Here is a 16008-nt window from a genome sequence, read left to right on the forward strand (position 1 = left end):
ACCTCTGTAAGATATGTCTATGCACAGCATTAATCATTAATCCCTTATGTTATGGGCCTGGGCCTACTTATAAAGCCATCGAATGTTCCTGGTCACATCATAAACTCACTGGTCAAAGGGCAGGTGGTTTGTGAATGTAATCTGAAGCCCGAGATGACAATATAAAAGTATATTACACGTGTTACTTTTTATGTGCTTTTTATATTACATGTTTATTTGTATTGACGTTAGCATGTCAAAATTGTTTGTTCCCCAAACATAGGCACTTTTACACAGAAGGTGAAATGCAGAGCTCTTTGGTTGCCTATGTTAAATAGAAGAAAACAGTTTCATTATGGAGTTCGGGGTGTATGGATACATGCTCTGGGTGTGCAAATTCACACAAAGGAAAACCAACTTCATAACTTTAATTTGTCTAAGCTGAAGCCAATAATGTTAAATACCAAAGGCAAAATGTTCAAAAAGTATTTCAAAGCTTTCTATTGATCAAGAAGGTAGCAGGCAAATTTTATTTACTGTTCTCAGTAAATGAATACGACTTTGCACAAGAAAGAATTGTTGAGACAAGCACATGTTGATCAGGTGCCGTGCACGCGCTGAACACATCTGACCATGGGACTCCAATGTAATTAACTATCTTATTCTGAAAAGACACGAGTGTTTTCCATCGATAGTTGAAAAAGTAATTATACATTTGAATCTCTCCAGGCCAGGACATATCGAGCTCACATTATCTTTAGGTTTGCAACAAACATAATTTACTACAGACAATTTCATCCTATAGCAGAAAAGATGCCCATGAGTCACAATTTGAAGCGGTTTTTATTTTTTTTAAATGATATGAGAAGTAAAACAACCACCAGAAATTGCAAGTTGATGTACGCATACCGAATGTTCTTCCCAGTCTCCGTGATCAGTAAGTTTAATCCACTTGTCATTCGAGGACTCCAGATCTTGGCACTGATCGTTCTGAATCTGAGAATTGTAAACAACAACTATCATTAAATACATGTTTAGCCAATTTGCATAATTAAGAATGTAGTTATATTTCGAGCTGTTTCCTTGAAGTGGCTGACCGATCCGTGATAATACTATAGCACTTTCTTCAACAATAACTTTGCTACTTTTTATAATTTTATGGTAATACAACTATAAATGGTAAAAATCCAACTATTCTTTCAAGAAGTATATTCATTTAAAATTCCTATATGTGCTTAGTTTTCTTCTTTTTAATAATGAGAATTTGCAAAGTATCTCTGTGACTCATATGCTATGGACCTAACTATAAAACAAAATGAGAACTTCGGGAGTGGAGAAAGGAGGCAGAGTTCCTCCTCCAGGTATCACCTTTAAGGCTCACACTCATTTTTGACCCTCTCTTAGTCATAATGTTAAGTCCGTGGTTGAACCAACATGACATGAAATAGTTTGAGTACATTTGCGTGAATGGCGTCTCTTACTCTATGTGGGATGTAAAGTATCTTGGTAGGCAAAACGAACAAAAGTGGTGAGAAGAGATTGTCAAGGGCTTTGGGTGACTTGGAATAAGCTAAATTACCAATCCTGGGCTAGGCATACCCTTGCCCTTTCATGGTTCCATTCCAGCAGGGGCATATGCAAGCCTTCCTAACCTTTGTGCTGATTTGTGAAAAAAAGGGGGGAGAGGCCCCAATTATATGACTGATGCTGGCATTTACGACATTCCACCACCAGATGCATGCACGTGTCACCACACATGCACACGCAAGCAAAAGGACAAAGACACTACTTTCATTTTCTTTTCTCTACCAATCTAAGATGTTGGATGTCTGTCTACTCGATCGTTAGAAAAAAAAAATGTTATTTTTTTCTTTTCTTCCTGGAGTTCTTGGTTTTTAATGTTGAAGGCCCGACAGCAACTGACAGCTGCTGGCCCTGAAAAAAAATAAAACAAGGAAAAATATTTAATAGACTGCAAGTGTGGAGGAGCAACATTGTAGCGGGTTGGGCGTATGGGGGAAACAACCAAGAGTTGACAGAGGGTGAGGGAGCAATGTAGGCAGGCAAAAGTGCTCTAATGACTGCAGAGCAGCATGGTAGCTTCTGAGCTCTCAAAATAAAGTTAGATAGATTGTTAGATAGATAGATAGATAGATAGATAGATAGATAGATAGATAGATAGATAGATAGATAGATAGATAGATAGATAGATATTGATTTCTGCTTTGAACGCAAAGAGTGGAGAAGATACAAATGGGCAAGTGAGGTATTTGAGGGGGCATTGAAGCACACGAGAGAGAGAGAAAGAAGAAAATACATGGTCTGTCATGCTTTAGGAAAAAGAAAGAAGGATCGGCAAAACCAATAGATCACGCCTATGTGAGAGCTATTGGCTTCACTAATGTCTTTAAGCCATTTTGTACAGGAGTCAGTGGTACAGAGTAGAGCCATGTAGAGTGGCATAGAGTAGAGGGGCAAGGAGTGGAATTGCGTAGAGTGGCAGTCTCTGGAGTACAGTGACATAAAATGGCAGAGTGGAGTGGCATAGAGTGGAGTGGTGGAAAGTAGAGTGGGGTAGAGTAGAGTGGCATGAAGGGGAGTGGCATTGAGTAGTATGGCTGAGTAGAATGTCAGAGTAGCATGGCAGGGAGCAGAATGTTGTAGAGTGACAGAATAGTGAGAGATTGGTGTAGAGTGGCACAGAGTGGGGCAGAGCTGAGTAGCATAGAGTGGAGTAGCATAGACTTGCTTAGAGTAGAGTGGCAGAGTATACTGAGGTAGAGTGAAAGCAGAGTGGCATAGAGTACAGGGGCACTGAGTAAAGTGGTGCAGAGAATGGTGGCAGAGTAGAATGTCAGAGTAGCAGAGAATAGTGACAAATTGATGTAGAGTGGCAGAGTTGCACAGATTGGGGCAGAGTTGAGTGTCATAGAGTAGAGCAGCATGGAGTAGACTGGAGTGGCATAGAGTAGGCTGAGGTAGAGTGAAAGTAGAGTGGTGTAGCGTACAGGGGCACAGAGTAGAGTGGCGCAGAGTAGGGTGGTATGGAACGGCATTGTTTGAAGTGGAGTAGAGTGGCATAGAGTGGAGTAGACTGGTGAAGAGTGGCATAGAGTGAAATGGAGTGGCACAGATTAGAGTAGTATAGAGTAGAGTGGCATGGAGCAGAGTGGCGTGGAGTTGTGGATGTAAGTAACTAAAGTCTCAATAGAGAGGGCAGATAGGATAAAAGCAACATAAAAAAGAAGCTGTATGCCTGTGTCTACAGTAGGAAAGCACATTGCACATTCCAGAAAAATACCGAAATGCAGATAAAGTTAAAAAAAATAATGCATTGCAAAAACACAAGAAAGAACAAAATGAGGAAGTACACATGCACTTGGTCCATGTTTCAGGAAGGAGCTGAAACAAGAAAGGAAGGGAAGTCTACGAGAGCTAAGCAAAAGAAAGATTGCAAATGAGAGTGACAATGAAAATAACTAATGGTATGCTGTGGAATGGTTGTAAGCCTGCAGAATTGTAAACTTCTCACAGCACAGCGGCTGTGTAGGGAAGACCTATAAAGGAGTTTCCTAAATGTGGGATGTGAGCAGTAAACAAATACAAATCAGTCAAACAAAAGGATGGTAAAGATGCAATCCTTCAAGGGAGCCCCACACAAGAAGAGGAATGCAAGCCACTGAACAAGATGCAAGCAAATGAGTGACAGTAAAGCCAACCAATGTTAAGAAATGGGCAGACTTCAAGACCACTGTAAAATTTTGGTATGGTCCACAAAGGGCCGTTGCCTCCAGAGAGTTAAAAGCTGTCTTGTGGGGAAGAACTAAAAACGTATTGAGTGTTCACGGGGAGAAACGCATTACTGAATTCCACGAAAAATGTATAGGACATACTACTGCAACCTTTCATAATTTATTGAGTGCAATATTGACTGCCCGACAGTGCATATCAAGAGCAAAAGAGAGAATACCAACAACAAGCAATGATTGTGATTTTTGGTCAAGGTGTCTCCAAGGAGAAAAATAATAGGTCTGCAGACAATGTTCCTTCTGGTCTTAGATAACTTTTGTAACTTTGTAAGCAAACAATTGAAACCCCCACATAACTTTATTACAATGACAAAATATCTTAGCTTTTTAAAAAGCTTACATGTATTCACAATTTTATTACAAAACTGCCTACCTATAGGAAACATCACATCACTATAGGTACTCTTTTACCCTTGGGGAGCATGAAAACAGACAATGATTTACTGGGCACAGAGCAGAAAGTAGAAAAATTGCTTAGCAATTGTGATTTTGTTATTGGGTGGATGAGAGGGAATTGCAGAAAGGGAATGAATGATTGGCAAAATATAACCAATAGGAGAAGGCTGACTGAGCATGTATTTACCTTTATAGATCATAACATAGCAGTTTGCCACAGATAGTGAGAGGAAGTAGAGTAGAAAGATCCCATGTTGAACACAAGCTTCTTTAACAGGAGCTTCTAAAATGTATGAACAGTGGACCTTCTTGAACTTGTTATAGTTAATCTTCTGTGCTTTCTCTACTTTAGGCTACCTGGGACACATGTGTCCCCCTTTTCCAGAGCTACACCAATAGTAGCCATAAAGTTTGTTATAAAAGTACAGTTTTCATTGTAATGCAACCCATCTTGTGAAACCTCTTTTATGAGGCTGAGAAAATAAAGTTTATGTTTAATCATCTACTTCCAAGTGGCACAGGCATGATGTCCAGTTGAAACTTGTAAGGTACCACACCACAAACTTCGTTACCTCTAGGAATTATAAGAATAAAACAATTTACACATATTTGCTCAATAATTTACTAGCTGAATTTTCCCAGACTTACAATTGCAATGCAATTGCAAGATTGCTCAGACTAGGAATTCTGATGATGCCAGCCATATATGCACAATCCTACGGACTTCTTTTTGGAGTTGATGAGCCATAACAAAATTATTTGATTGTTTCCCGATCACCCGATTTTTTATAACAATGAAACATTTTTAACACTCTTTATGCATTAAATCAGTCCTTGAGAGACAACAGTATCATATCAAAGATGCCAAAGATCAGTCTTAAATACTCACTGTGGGTAAATTCCTTAATTCACAGCTGAAATTACAGGAAAATGTCCAGTAATGTTGAAACGTCAAGGTGCATGTAATGCAATGCAATATTAGGGGACAATCAAATGCTTTCTTTCGAGGAGTTACAATGGAAGCTCAAACTTCCCCGTACTTAGTTTTTCAAGTATTGTCAGTTAAAAATGATCATTACAAAATTATTTTCCATATTGAGTTTATGTGAACTACATCCTATTTCTGCTTCCTTACTGATTATTCACACTATTAGTGATTGGGATTCGACTCTTCAAGTGTCTTCTCCCACCAGTGCTTGCCACATTGTCAACAAGTGGAGTGAGGAATTTGGGGTGAGAGGGGTCTTTAGGAGTTGAGTCCATTACATGTTAACTAATATCATCCATTATTTTAAACCTGCAAATTTCCATATGGAGAGTTACCAAGAGCAGTGGCTATTCAAAGATGGTTAAATCTAACTCTAGCTGCCCCAGGTGCAATTCAGAAGACTCTGGTTTGAGACAAAGTCCAGCACACTGCCCAGTAACTCTGCTATTTATTGGGAGGCATTAATGTCAAAGAGTAATGTTATTCCCCAGAATAAAATGGGAGACCCTTACATTCCCTTGCTTTAAGGGTGTTTCGGAGTGCCAGATCCCCACCTTTACTGTTTGGTGGCCTAATGCCTTTTTTCTTAACACTGGTATCATCCTAATGCTAAACCTCCCTACCTGAGGTCTGAGAGGCATCAGGTGGATTTACTTCCATTGCCTTCCTATTCTCCCATAAGGCCAACCTAGAGAACCCAGGAACATCCATACTCTTTCCACAACTTGCTGGGCATGATCAAGGCTTCAGCGATACCTAGGATATGACATCCTTTACTCACCTGATATCCCCCTTGAAGATTTTTTTTTAAATCTGTTTATTAAACGTAATGAAGAATATCAGTGCATTTATCCTTTAGAATTAGTACGACATTTACACATATATATGATCTTATACAGTGTATTACGTGTATCCCCCTTACCAATGACACAGGAAAGACAGGTGCAACGCATATTCTCCACACACCAAAGTAGGCCCCTCAGTGACCTCTTCACAAATAAACTATACCTACGTTCCATATTTGAGGTTGAGGGAATGACCTCTTCGATGGATCAATTTGTCCTCCTCCACTTATACAGTACACTGAGAGAAAAATTGCCTACCTTCACTGAGGAGCCACCTGACTTCTCCCCTCTCACCATAATGATATGCAGACAGCACTGTGCCAGCCTTGAGCTGCATCCCCTATGTTGAATTGTGGTGTGAACTGCTGGGGAACAGCATCAATTCCTCCATCTCTGATATCGTGTGGCAGTTCTGCTGCCTTCAGACCAAGTTGGTGTCAATCAATGGTCAACACAAACTCTTACATTGCAAGTGCTTGCACTGCATGTACACCAGTCCCAGTCCCTCTCCAGACTTGACCCATCACACTCGATCATGCTGACTTTGCACATCTCACATGGAATTGCACCAATATACAGGAGTACTGGTGGTATCTATTTCACAAACATATCTGCTGTGCATGAACATGTTGTTGACCCTGACCCCGTCATGGCACTACTGGGGTATGTCAAGCCTCTTGCTCCACACCACAGAAGATTTACAGCTATGACTCTCCTACTTGCTAACCAGCACATTGCAGTACTGTGGAGCAGTAGCAGAAAACCCACCATTGATAGCTGGCTGAATGACCTTACTTTCTGTGATACCACAAGTAAACTATACGCCTCAGTGCCTTCCATGTCTTGGCCAAAGGATATTTGACATCCTCTTCGCTCCTATTTACTGACTCGTGCGGAGGCTGGTACGACTTGATAATGTGATTGGTTCCTGATCTTGGCTCCTTTTCTTCTCAACAGCTTGTGTCTCAAGATGGATTGTGCATAGTATGTATATCTATTTTGTTTACTTTTGCCACTCCTTTACTGAATATTGCAGATTGTGGATAGTTGTGATGTTTTTTGTGAAAAGCAATAAAATTATTTGTAGAAAAAATACAAATGCTGTTTGCTATACCCATATCGAAAAACACAAGCTTGTATAAAATTCAGGCTGTGTTTTAATGATTAAGCTACTGATTCAGTCAGGACTCTACATAGTTGCAGTTGGGTGACTCCTGCTGGTTTGCAGTAATTTGACAGAGAACTCCCCCTTCATTTGCTTAATGGCTTCAGGACTTCTTCTATTGCCTCCCTTTTGAAAACAAAAAATCCTGAATTGAACAGTCGTTCAATAAATTTCGAGCTAAATGAAAGCCTTCAGATATAGGATTACAGATATAACCAGTTGGGGGAAGTCACAATGCTTTTACCCTGAGTTTGCATTGTTTGCTTTGTACATGTATCACCATTGTTGTTCTTAGCTAATGTTCAAGTTCACTTACATTCCCTCTTTGCAGGTCCAGCTATTGCTTATCAGCCATTATTGTATTTTTCTTATACCACTGCACTCCTTAGTAATAAAAAAGTAAAGAAACCATGCTTCCACTTTTTCAACAGCAGCAAGGCTTAAATGATCTGCTGAAATATACATTTTATATTTAGCAGTTTTGTACAGTGCTCATTCACCATAAAGTAATAAGAAATAGGGTGGTTCACACTTTAACAGAAAGCGAAAACACAATAACCCAATTACAGAGATCTAGGATTTTATGGATGGGAGATTAGGTTGAAAGAATCAGTAGAACATTCTAAGTATAGCCAGAAAATGTGTTTAATAGATGAAATGTGAAAGACAGGAGAGTAGGTTTTGTCTTATGGTTAGCAGAAAGACCCCAGACGATAGCTGCAGCTCATGTAAAAGACTGATTTTGTGCTTGAGAAGTTCTAAATTTTGGTACTTCCAGGTTCCAGTCTGACGCACCTTTGTTTCGGTAAGTGAGAAGGGTGGACAGGTAAGGAGATTTATTCTGGTGCAAGGGTTTATGTACTAAGTACCCAAAATTGAATCTAATTCTTGCTTCCAATTTAAATTGGCAGTCAACTTAAATTGGTTTAGATTGGGTGGTGTGATGTAACCTCTTTGAAGAAGAAATTAGACAGCCTGGATGAATAATGCAACATGACCTTGAGTGAGAAGCAAGGATTGAGGCACTTTTGCAAAGATGACATTTCCAATGCCTAAGCAAAATATAAATCAGATAACTGGACCACTAATTGGAAAACATGTTTACTGTTTGCACAATTCCATTCCTAGCAAAATCATGGGTTACGTTTTCTGAAATAAACCCTTAGGAGTTCACTGGGCTTAAAAACAAGTCCTAAAAGTTAAACAGAAAATGAAAAATAGGTACCAACCAATGAATTCTTTACCAGCATAAGCACACAGGATTGTACTTCTATGTTCCATTTTAAGGCATTATAAATGGCACGCAAGTACCCTACCACTGGACAGCAGCAGATGTATGCATGATGCATGCTAGCTCATCTATTCCAGAATGTTCCATATCCTCCTGTACAGTGCTTAATTTGTTAATAAAGACACAAATTAGTGCCAGCCACCATTTTGTTTAGAGGAATGATGAGGCAGTGTAAGCAGGAGGGATGAAGACCTGCAGTGCCACTAAAGCCCAGAACCTCCAATCACTTGTTACAGCTGTCCACACATCGACTGAACAGCCAGCCACACCAGTGATAGTATACACAATGACATTGAGAGCAAGAAATCATCTACATCATTTTCCATTGAGGTTCATTTAAATAGAAGAAAGATTGAGAAAACAGTGAAATGGTGAAAGACCACTGTATTTCCTATTGCTCTATTTCTATATTGAAAATAAAAGAAGGACCAACCTGTTGTCTGCAAAGTAAATGCAGCTGCAGACCCTGCACTGTCTCCACTGCCTAGGGTGGGAAGTGGCAAAGAACCATGATGGCTGGAGATACATGTTGGGGTTGCCCACCGGCAACAAGTAGGACAAATTATTCTCTGCTTGTGCTGTTCACCTACTCCAGGCAATTACTACGCCATTACCTCACACCCTGTGACCAGTCGCCTACATCATATCCTACCATCGCTTGCATGCAATCCTCTTACACCATTAATTCATCCCTTCCCCCGAACTACTTCATATCACTATACTCCCTCAGTTTATAATGGCTGGCTGACAGTATTACTGTTGCTAACATTTTTAATGCATCCAGCGTGGAGTGTTTTGCATACTCTTCTCATCAGGTGCTACATGTACATAAGTGAATTTTAAACCACCACAACCAAGATGCACTTCTAAGCATGGAATAGTTTCGTCAACCAACATTTCATTCTTTGGTATGCTAAGGATTATAATAACTATCTACATCAAAATAATATCACATTAGAGAACAATGGTGTGGAATTGTTCCGTTTGAAAATAAAAAAATAATACAAGGATAAAACCAACCTTTAATTTAAATCCTGAATCCCTGTTATTTATGGAAAATCAACAAAAAAGTCCTCACAACTTACAAAAAACTCGAATAAGATGTTGCTGTCGACGTATTGATATAGAAAGGACACCGAGCCAGGTTTCTTTAAATGCACCACGTAGACTAGTGACACTGTGCAGTCGTCCCTGTTGGATTCTATGTAGTTTCCGTGAGGAATCCAAGAAGAACTGTGGAAACAAAACGTAACATTTGTTTGGCTCTATACTATGTGGAGTAGTTTCGATTACCTGCTAAGATTGAATGTTTAAATAGAAAAACAAAAACAATGGACTCCATGTAATTTTAAAGAAAGTCATCAGATTAATTATTTTTTGGAATAAGGTTATCTTAAAAGCGCAACAAGGCTGCCACCGGGGGCTGCCGGCACTGCCCATGCCAAGTGCATGGGCAGTGCAGGGGCACCCATGGGGCCCCCGGCACCTCATCTCCGCCAGCCTTTGCATGGCAGTGGATCTACCATGCAAAAGCTGCAAAGCTGGCAGGCACAGGAGTCGTAATCCTCAGGGTGACGCTGCTTCCAGTGCTGCCCTGGTGGATTAAGACTGCCGGCACTGCCAGGCCGTCGGCTGGCGAAAAAGTGGCTGTGCCGGCGGACGGACTGTGGTGCTTTAGCCACGGTCATAATGAGGCTGTCCGGCCACTGCATTGGCAGCAGTCCGATCGCCACTATGAGTCTGGTGGTCCTAAGACCTCCAGACACGTAATGAGGGCCTCAGTTTTAAAGTTTTTAGGGAAAATAGCACCTAAAAGCACAAAGTGCTACTCCCAGTCATCTGCACACACTAGATCGATGTAAAGTCAAAGGTTCACACCGACTACGAAGGAGAGTAGATCGTATACAGGGACAAGGTTAGTCTCACTGAAATAGTTACCTTCTAAGACTGACGTGAAAAGGTCAGTTCAAGTTGAATGAGCTTACGAAAGGAGGCTGACCATCATGGGCATTCGCTGCTATAGTGTGAAGAGCAGGTTAAGTGTCACGAACTGTCACTGCTGTAGCTTCATGTTAATGGTTGCCACGTGCTGTCATTGCTTTAGCACAAAGTGTAGCTCTCACTTTTCTAATCGTCACTGACAGTCACTGTTGGCATGGAAAGCAGGCCTTACCACAACTTCACGCTGGTGATTGTCAAGGATTGCAGAGTGTTGGGCTGAACTGGCCCATTCACAAGGAGCGCAAACTTCAGGATTTTCAACTTTTCTCGCAGAGGAGCACACTATAATGCCAGTAAAGGGGCCAGGACTTGGGGGGAACCTCTTGGGGATTAGGATCTCACTCCAGCAGAGGTCAGCAGGGCTCAGACAGGTCCAGTTACAAGTCTAGTTGCAGCAGGTCAGCTAGTCAGTTGCAGGGTGACCTTTTAAGGCTGTTGTTTCCCTGTAACTCACACTGGAGGTCAGCCAACTAAATACTGGAGAGGCCTGGGATTAAGGCAAGCAGATCGAGTCTTCCTTCCTAGACAGGAAGGCAGTCCTTCAAGCAGTAGGGCACTCCTCATTCTGTAACTTGCGCAGGTCCAGGAGTGTTCTGAAGAGTGGTTTAGAGGCCCAATATTTATACTGGGTGTCAGTCTTTGTGTTTGATGATTCCCTGTCCTGCCCCTGCCTCTGGTTCGGGAATGTTCTTCTCCTGTCAAGGGTCCAAAATATCTCCGAGTCGACAAAAGGTCTGAGGCCTGGTGTGGTGTTCTGTTGTGTGTGCAGGAGGCTAAGCCATTTGAAGTGTCTGTGGTGCCATGTACATCCCCCAACCCCAGTCATCCTGCCCCTATGTGCTGCTGTGTAGAGGCAATACACAAACCCCAACGGAGGAGTTATTCAGTCATGTTACACAGGACACTGGTAAAAGACACAAATGGTTAGGACAAGAAAAAACAAATATCAACATTCTTCAGTTGCAGTGCGGAATTCTAACTTAAAATCCGACTTCACCATTAAAGAGGATTTTAAATCACAATTAATTTTGAGTGCAAACAGTATATTTCTATACTTCCCCAATCTAACATTAGTACTTATTTAATTTAATGAGGTAATCCAGTGTTAGTCAATGGGAGATATAAGCCTTGCAACAGGGAAAAATGACTTTAGGAGGTAACTACTGATGCAGTGTAATTAAAGGGTCTACTTCCAAATTTAGTGAAGAAAGTTGAATGGCTTGCCAAAATAGTTCTCTACATTTATGAGGGAGACAGCATGATCATATCGAATATCATGATGCTGTGAAGGCTATTTTTTTTTTTTACCATGGAGAATCAACAAGTGCTTATCTCCAATTATCTTATTTTGTGGTGTAAAAGATTGTTGTGTGTTTATATTTTTGTGAATCATTAATAAACTGAAGAATGTATTTTTACACTTGGTTGCACATTTACACACTGATATACTACTATTGTATTTGAAACAAATTCGATATAATGTATAGAAGTGTGTTCTTTTAATTCTTGTAAAACTAGGCCTCAATTTAGGAATAAATGCTATCTTGCCCAAGATGGAAGTCACCCTTGTCACTCATATTTTACCACCCTGCCCACTTTCCTTCTGGCATTTCTACAGAACAAATTCAAGCTGAGACATACTTATTTCTACTAACATTTTTTATGCTGCTCTTGATACATTTTCCCCAGCTCAGTAACAAACAGCAAGTATAACCTCAAGGTCTTTCTGCCGGTTCACTGTGCCTCATTCATTCATTTAACATGCTGTTATTCATGTACCTAGTTTGTTCCAGCATCTCCAGATGACATTAGCATAGAGGGTTACAGAATAATTACTCATGTAATAGGTATCACTTAGGTGTTAAGGCAATATGATGCTTATTTTTCATGTGCTCAGGTTTGCTGATGAAATGATACACTTGCTCACACCACAGTGATTCTGCAGTTTTTGTTAAATTCATATGCAAAAGTAATGTATAAAAACCCTCAGTTTTGGGGTTGAGCCAAAAGACTTTTCAGTTCTATTAGGGATGCCGTCAATAGATTTACTTGTGTTGATTTTCCTGGTGGATTTTGCTGAGGACCTGACTTGCAGTGATTTTCCTGAAGTATTTAGATAGTAAGGCCGAATAGGGCCGAATGATTCTGTAGATTGAGTGTGCTTTTGGTGTGGTATTGAGGTGACGAGTGATGATTGCTTTGCTGTATGTGAGGCTTTCAGTTACATGAAGATGATTTGGGATTCAAATGGTGGTTTGAGCACTGTTGTTTTCATGTACTATTGTTATGTGTGATTTGAGTAAAAAAAAGTTCATTTTGGTTTTATGTTGATTAGTTTGCATATCAGATTTGCCGAAACCCAAGATCAAGATACTGTGATCTCATTTGTCTGCAAAAAGGTAGTGTGATTGAGGAGGCGCTATAGGGCATACAAATGAAGTTTCCTAAATCCACAAGCTTTCCTTTTTAGCAGTTTGTATCTCTAATTTATAGTCTCTTGCTCATAGGTGCAGAGATGTAAATACAGTAATCAAAGGTAGACTGTCGCTGGGCAGTGGTCTGCCTAGTGTTAGTTCGACAAGTGCAGCAATTATACTATTCCTCTTTCTCTTTGTGAGATTTGTCCTGCTGAAGTTCCTCCTATTTAAGTTGAGTAGACAAGATTTATTTTGGTTAATTTAATGTGTGTTCATTGTTGAGAAAGGCTGTGCAGTTGTTCTCTTGTTCACACGAAAGTTGCACTGTGATTGGCTAGTCAGCTGAGAAGTTGCACCTTGAATGGTGAGACATCACCACAGAGTCAAATCAAATTGGTTGGTTACTGACAGAACCATGCTTTGATTGGGTGAACTTTGTCAGTGCCAGGCTGGGGTTGGTTGTTGGACACCTGCATATTTTATGTGGTATTTGGATTAGTTTACATGAAAATTATGAATGCTGTGTTGGAAAAACCTAAAGCTACTAGTGTACCTGCTATGGAGGGTCAGAAATTATCTGCTGAGGGAATGCCTGCATGTGAGATGATGACCAACACTGGGTTTTATGTGTATACCTGGATTTATAAATGACATGAATACATCCTCTTCTGACCAGGACTTGCAGTTTCCCTTAGAGGGTACCTTTAACATTAGAAAGACAGATTTCCTGAGACAAACTATGAATGATAAAAAGCAGTTACCCAGACCTGCACAGCTTGAGGCTTTGCACAAAAGATACCTGATGGCTACAGAGAAGAAGAGGAACAAAATGAAGAAGCAGGTTAAGGGTTCAATCAGACAGTGGCTTGAAGGCACGTGAGTTTGACAAGAAAGGTGTTACAGGGAGGATATGGTGGAGGGAGAAAGAGTTTTCTCTGCAATAGTCAAAGAGATGTCAGATGAAAAAAATGCTGAAGAAGAAGTCAGAGAGAAACAAAACCAAGATTCAGATGAGGGGGATAATCTTTTAAACAATCTTTTGAATTCCAGATCTCCTCCATGTACAGATGGAATACATTGACCATGTCCTGTAGTATCTGATTAAGGTGCAGTGGGCAATGGTAGGGGTCTACAGACACAGGAATCAACCTATCACCAGCCCTTACAGTTGGAAATGCCTGAGCGAGTGTCCTGCATGAGAATGCAATTATGGCTTTGATTAGGTCCAGTAGAGATGTTACAGTTATTTCTCCAGATCTGATTGACATGCCTGTTACTACTGCTGTTATTAAAGAATCCCCTAAAGAGAGACATATTAATGATGAGCTATTTAAAGTTGAATTTAGGGAAATTTTACAAGGAACAATTGACCTGAACACAATATAGTCAAATAATGTTGTACTTGATCAACAAAGCAGCAAGATGTGCAAATGAGGCACATGAAAAGTTCGAGGAATTGGTTGACGAGTGTGTGATACAATGAAAAATGTGAGAAATAAAAATATAAAATGGATTCTAATAAATAATTAAATAAAGGAAATGGGTTTAATAACAGTAAGAGCTCACATCAAGGATCTGCTTAAAATGACAAGGGAATAGAGGGATTTGAAGAAACACAGAGAAAGATGTAAGAAAAGAGTTACCACCAAAAAAGCTTCAGCAGCAGGGGAGAAAACAAAGGTGTCTGTTAGTGATTCCAAAGTAAGAGCAGTTTAAGAATTTCACCTAAGAGAAGCACAGCACATAGAGAAAACTATGTGCATGTGCCTTGGACAAGAAGTGATCTTCATGCTTCTACAATGAAGTTCCCAAATTGTGAGAAGAACCTGAGAAGTGGTACAAAGATGTCCATAGGTTGAAAACAATTTCAACAATGCTTTCGACTGACTTGAATTCACTGTTTGAGACTGTAGTTCTTAGTGGCCTGTGGTGTGAGTGTAAAGTTGATGGTGCTTGGCCAACTACTGAACCATGTAGAGTATAATAATGCTCCTTCTGAAGTGGTTGCTGACAAACACAAGGAGTTGATAGTGCATTTGAAAAAGAAGGTGCCAGGGAAAAACCTTAAATGGGCAAACATTTTAATATCTTTGCAAGAGCCAAAAGGGTCAGTGCATGGTTACTATGAGAGACTCATGACTATTTTTTTTTTTTAAACACAGTGGAGCCAAATATCCAGGGAGAGATAGTGTTAGCGGTTTTGTTTCTGCTTTTGTTAAGAGTTTGCACCCTGAGCTTTGTTCACATATACAGCAAAGTGGGATGTGCTGGCATACAAAAGGTAAAGATGAAATTTTAAATATGCTAAGTACAGTAGTAATTGCTTTGATGCAAAGCAGAAAAGGATCAACGAGAGGCTGATAATTGGCCAGACGAAGCAGTTTGAAAGAAATAGTAGGAATCAGTTGGTGGGTTCTGATTTGGGCTATTTGCCATTTGACAATGTAGGAGTTAATGTAAGGGATTGTGAACAATTCTGGAATTAATGCAAATACTGACATGCTCAAGAAGACCACTGCTTGTCATTTCTGTGGTAAATCAGGCACTGGGAACTGGAATATTGACAAAAACCCAGATTTAATTCAGGATGATTTTGTTCCTCAGGTGCAGATTAATGTAAATCAGGTGTAGACACAATCATTAGCCCCAGACCAACTAGCTCCTAAGCAGAATATGCAAAGATCAGATAACTTTTTGCATGAATATGCTAATAGCCCCAGTGGTGGAGCAAAATATGAAAAGTAAAATGCCACATAGGCCAGGATACCACCCGAATCTATTGATATGAAGTAATATTTTCCTTCTGTTTCTCCAGCAAATTATTTTCAAAAGTAATGTCGGGGGGAGTAGGATTCTTAGTTAGAGCAGCCCTGAAGGTAGACCAGATTGGCCTATATATTGACAGTGAAGTCAAAGGCCGTCTTGTTTCTTTTTTGATAGACACTACAGTTCATTTTCATTTTATAGAGGTTCCAAATCTAACCCTCTCAGAAAGATGCAGGCATCAGCAATAAAAAATGATAATCAAGTTACAGCAGATACCCCTGTTAAAATGGGGGGACACGAAACCTACCACTGAGGATACCCCAAGAACAACTAGTTGAGTTCTGGGTATAG

The 16008-nt window shown here is 40.2% G+C and overlaps 1 protein-coding gene across 1 annotated transcript in view; it reads right to left on the bottom strand.

Moving 5' to 3' along the window:
- ELAPOR2 (endosome-lysosome associated apoptosis and autophagy regulator family member 2) overlaps nucleotides 1–16008 on the bottom strand; it is a 402503-nt gene that overhangs the window by 224463 nt on the left and 162032 nt on the right. The window contains exons 4-5 of the mRNA XM_069228716.1: nucleotides 9559–9706; nucleotides 889–975 (exon numbers count right to left, since the gene is read on the bottom strand). Coding sequence (XP_069084817.1) covers nucleotides 889–975; nucleotides 9559–9706 — 235 coding nt within the window. The remainder of the gene's footprint in view (nucleotides 1–888; nucleotides 976–9558; nucleotides 9707–16008) is intronic.

The sequence above is a fragment of the Pleurodeles waltl genome, chromosome 4_1 (genome assembly GCF_031143425.1).
Source record: "Pleurodeles waltl isolate 20211129_DDA chromosome 4_1, aPleWal1.hap1.20221129, whole genome shotgun sequence".
NCBI classification, from domain to species: Eukaryota; Metazoa; Chordata; class Amphibia; order Caudata; family Salamandridae; genus Pleurodeles; species Pleurodeles waltl.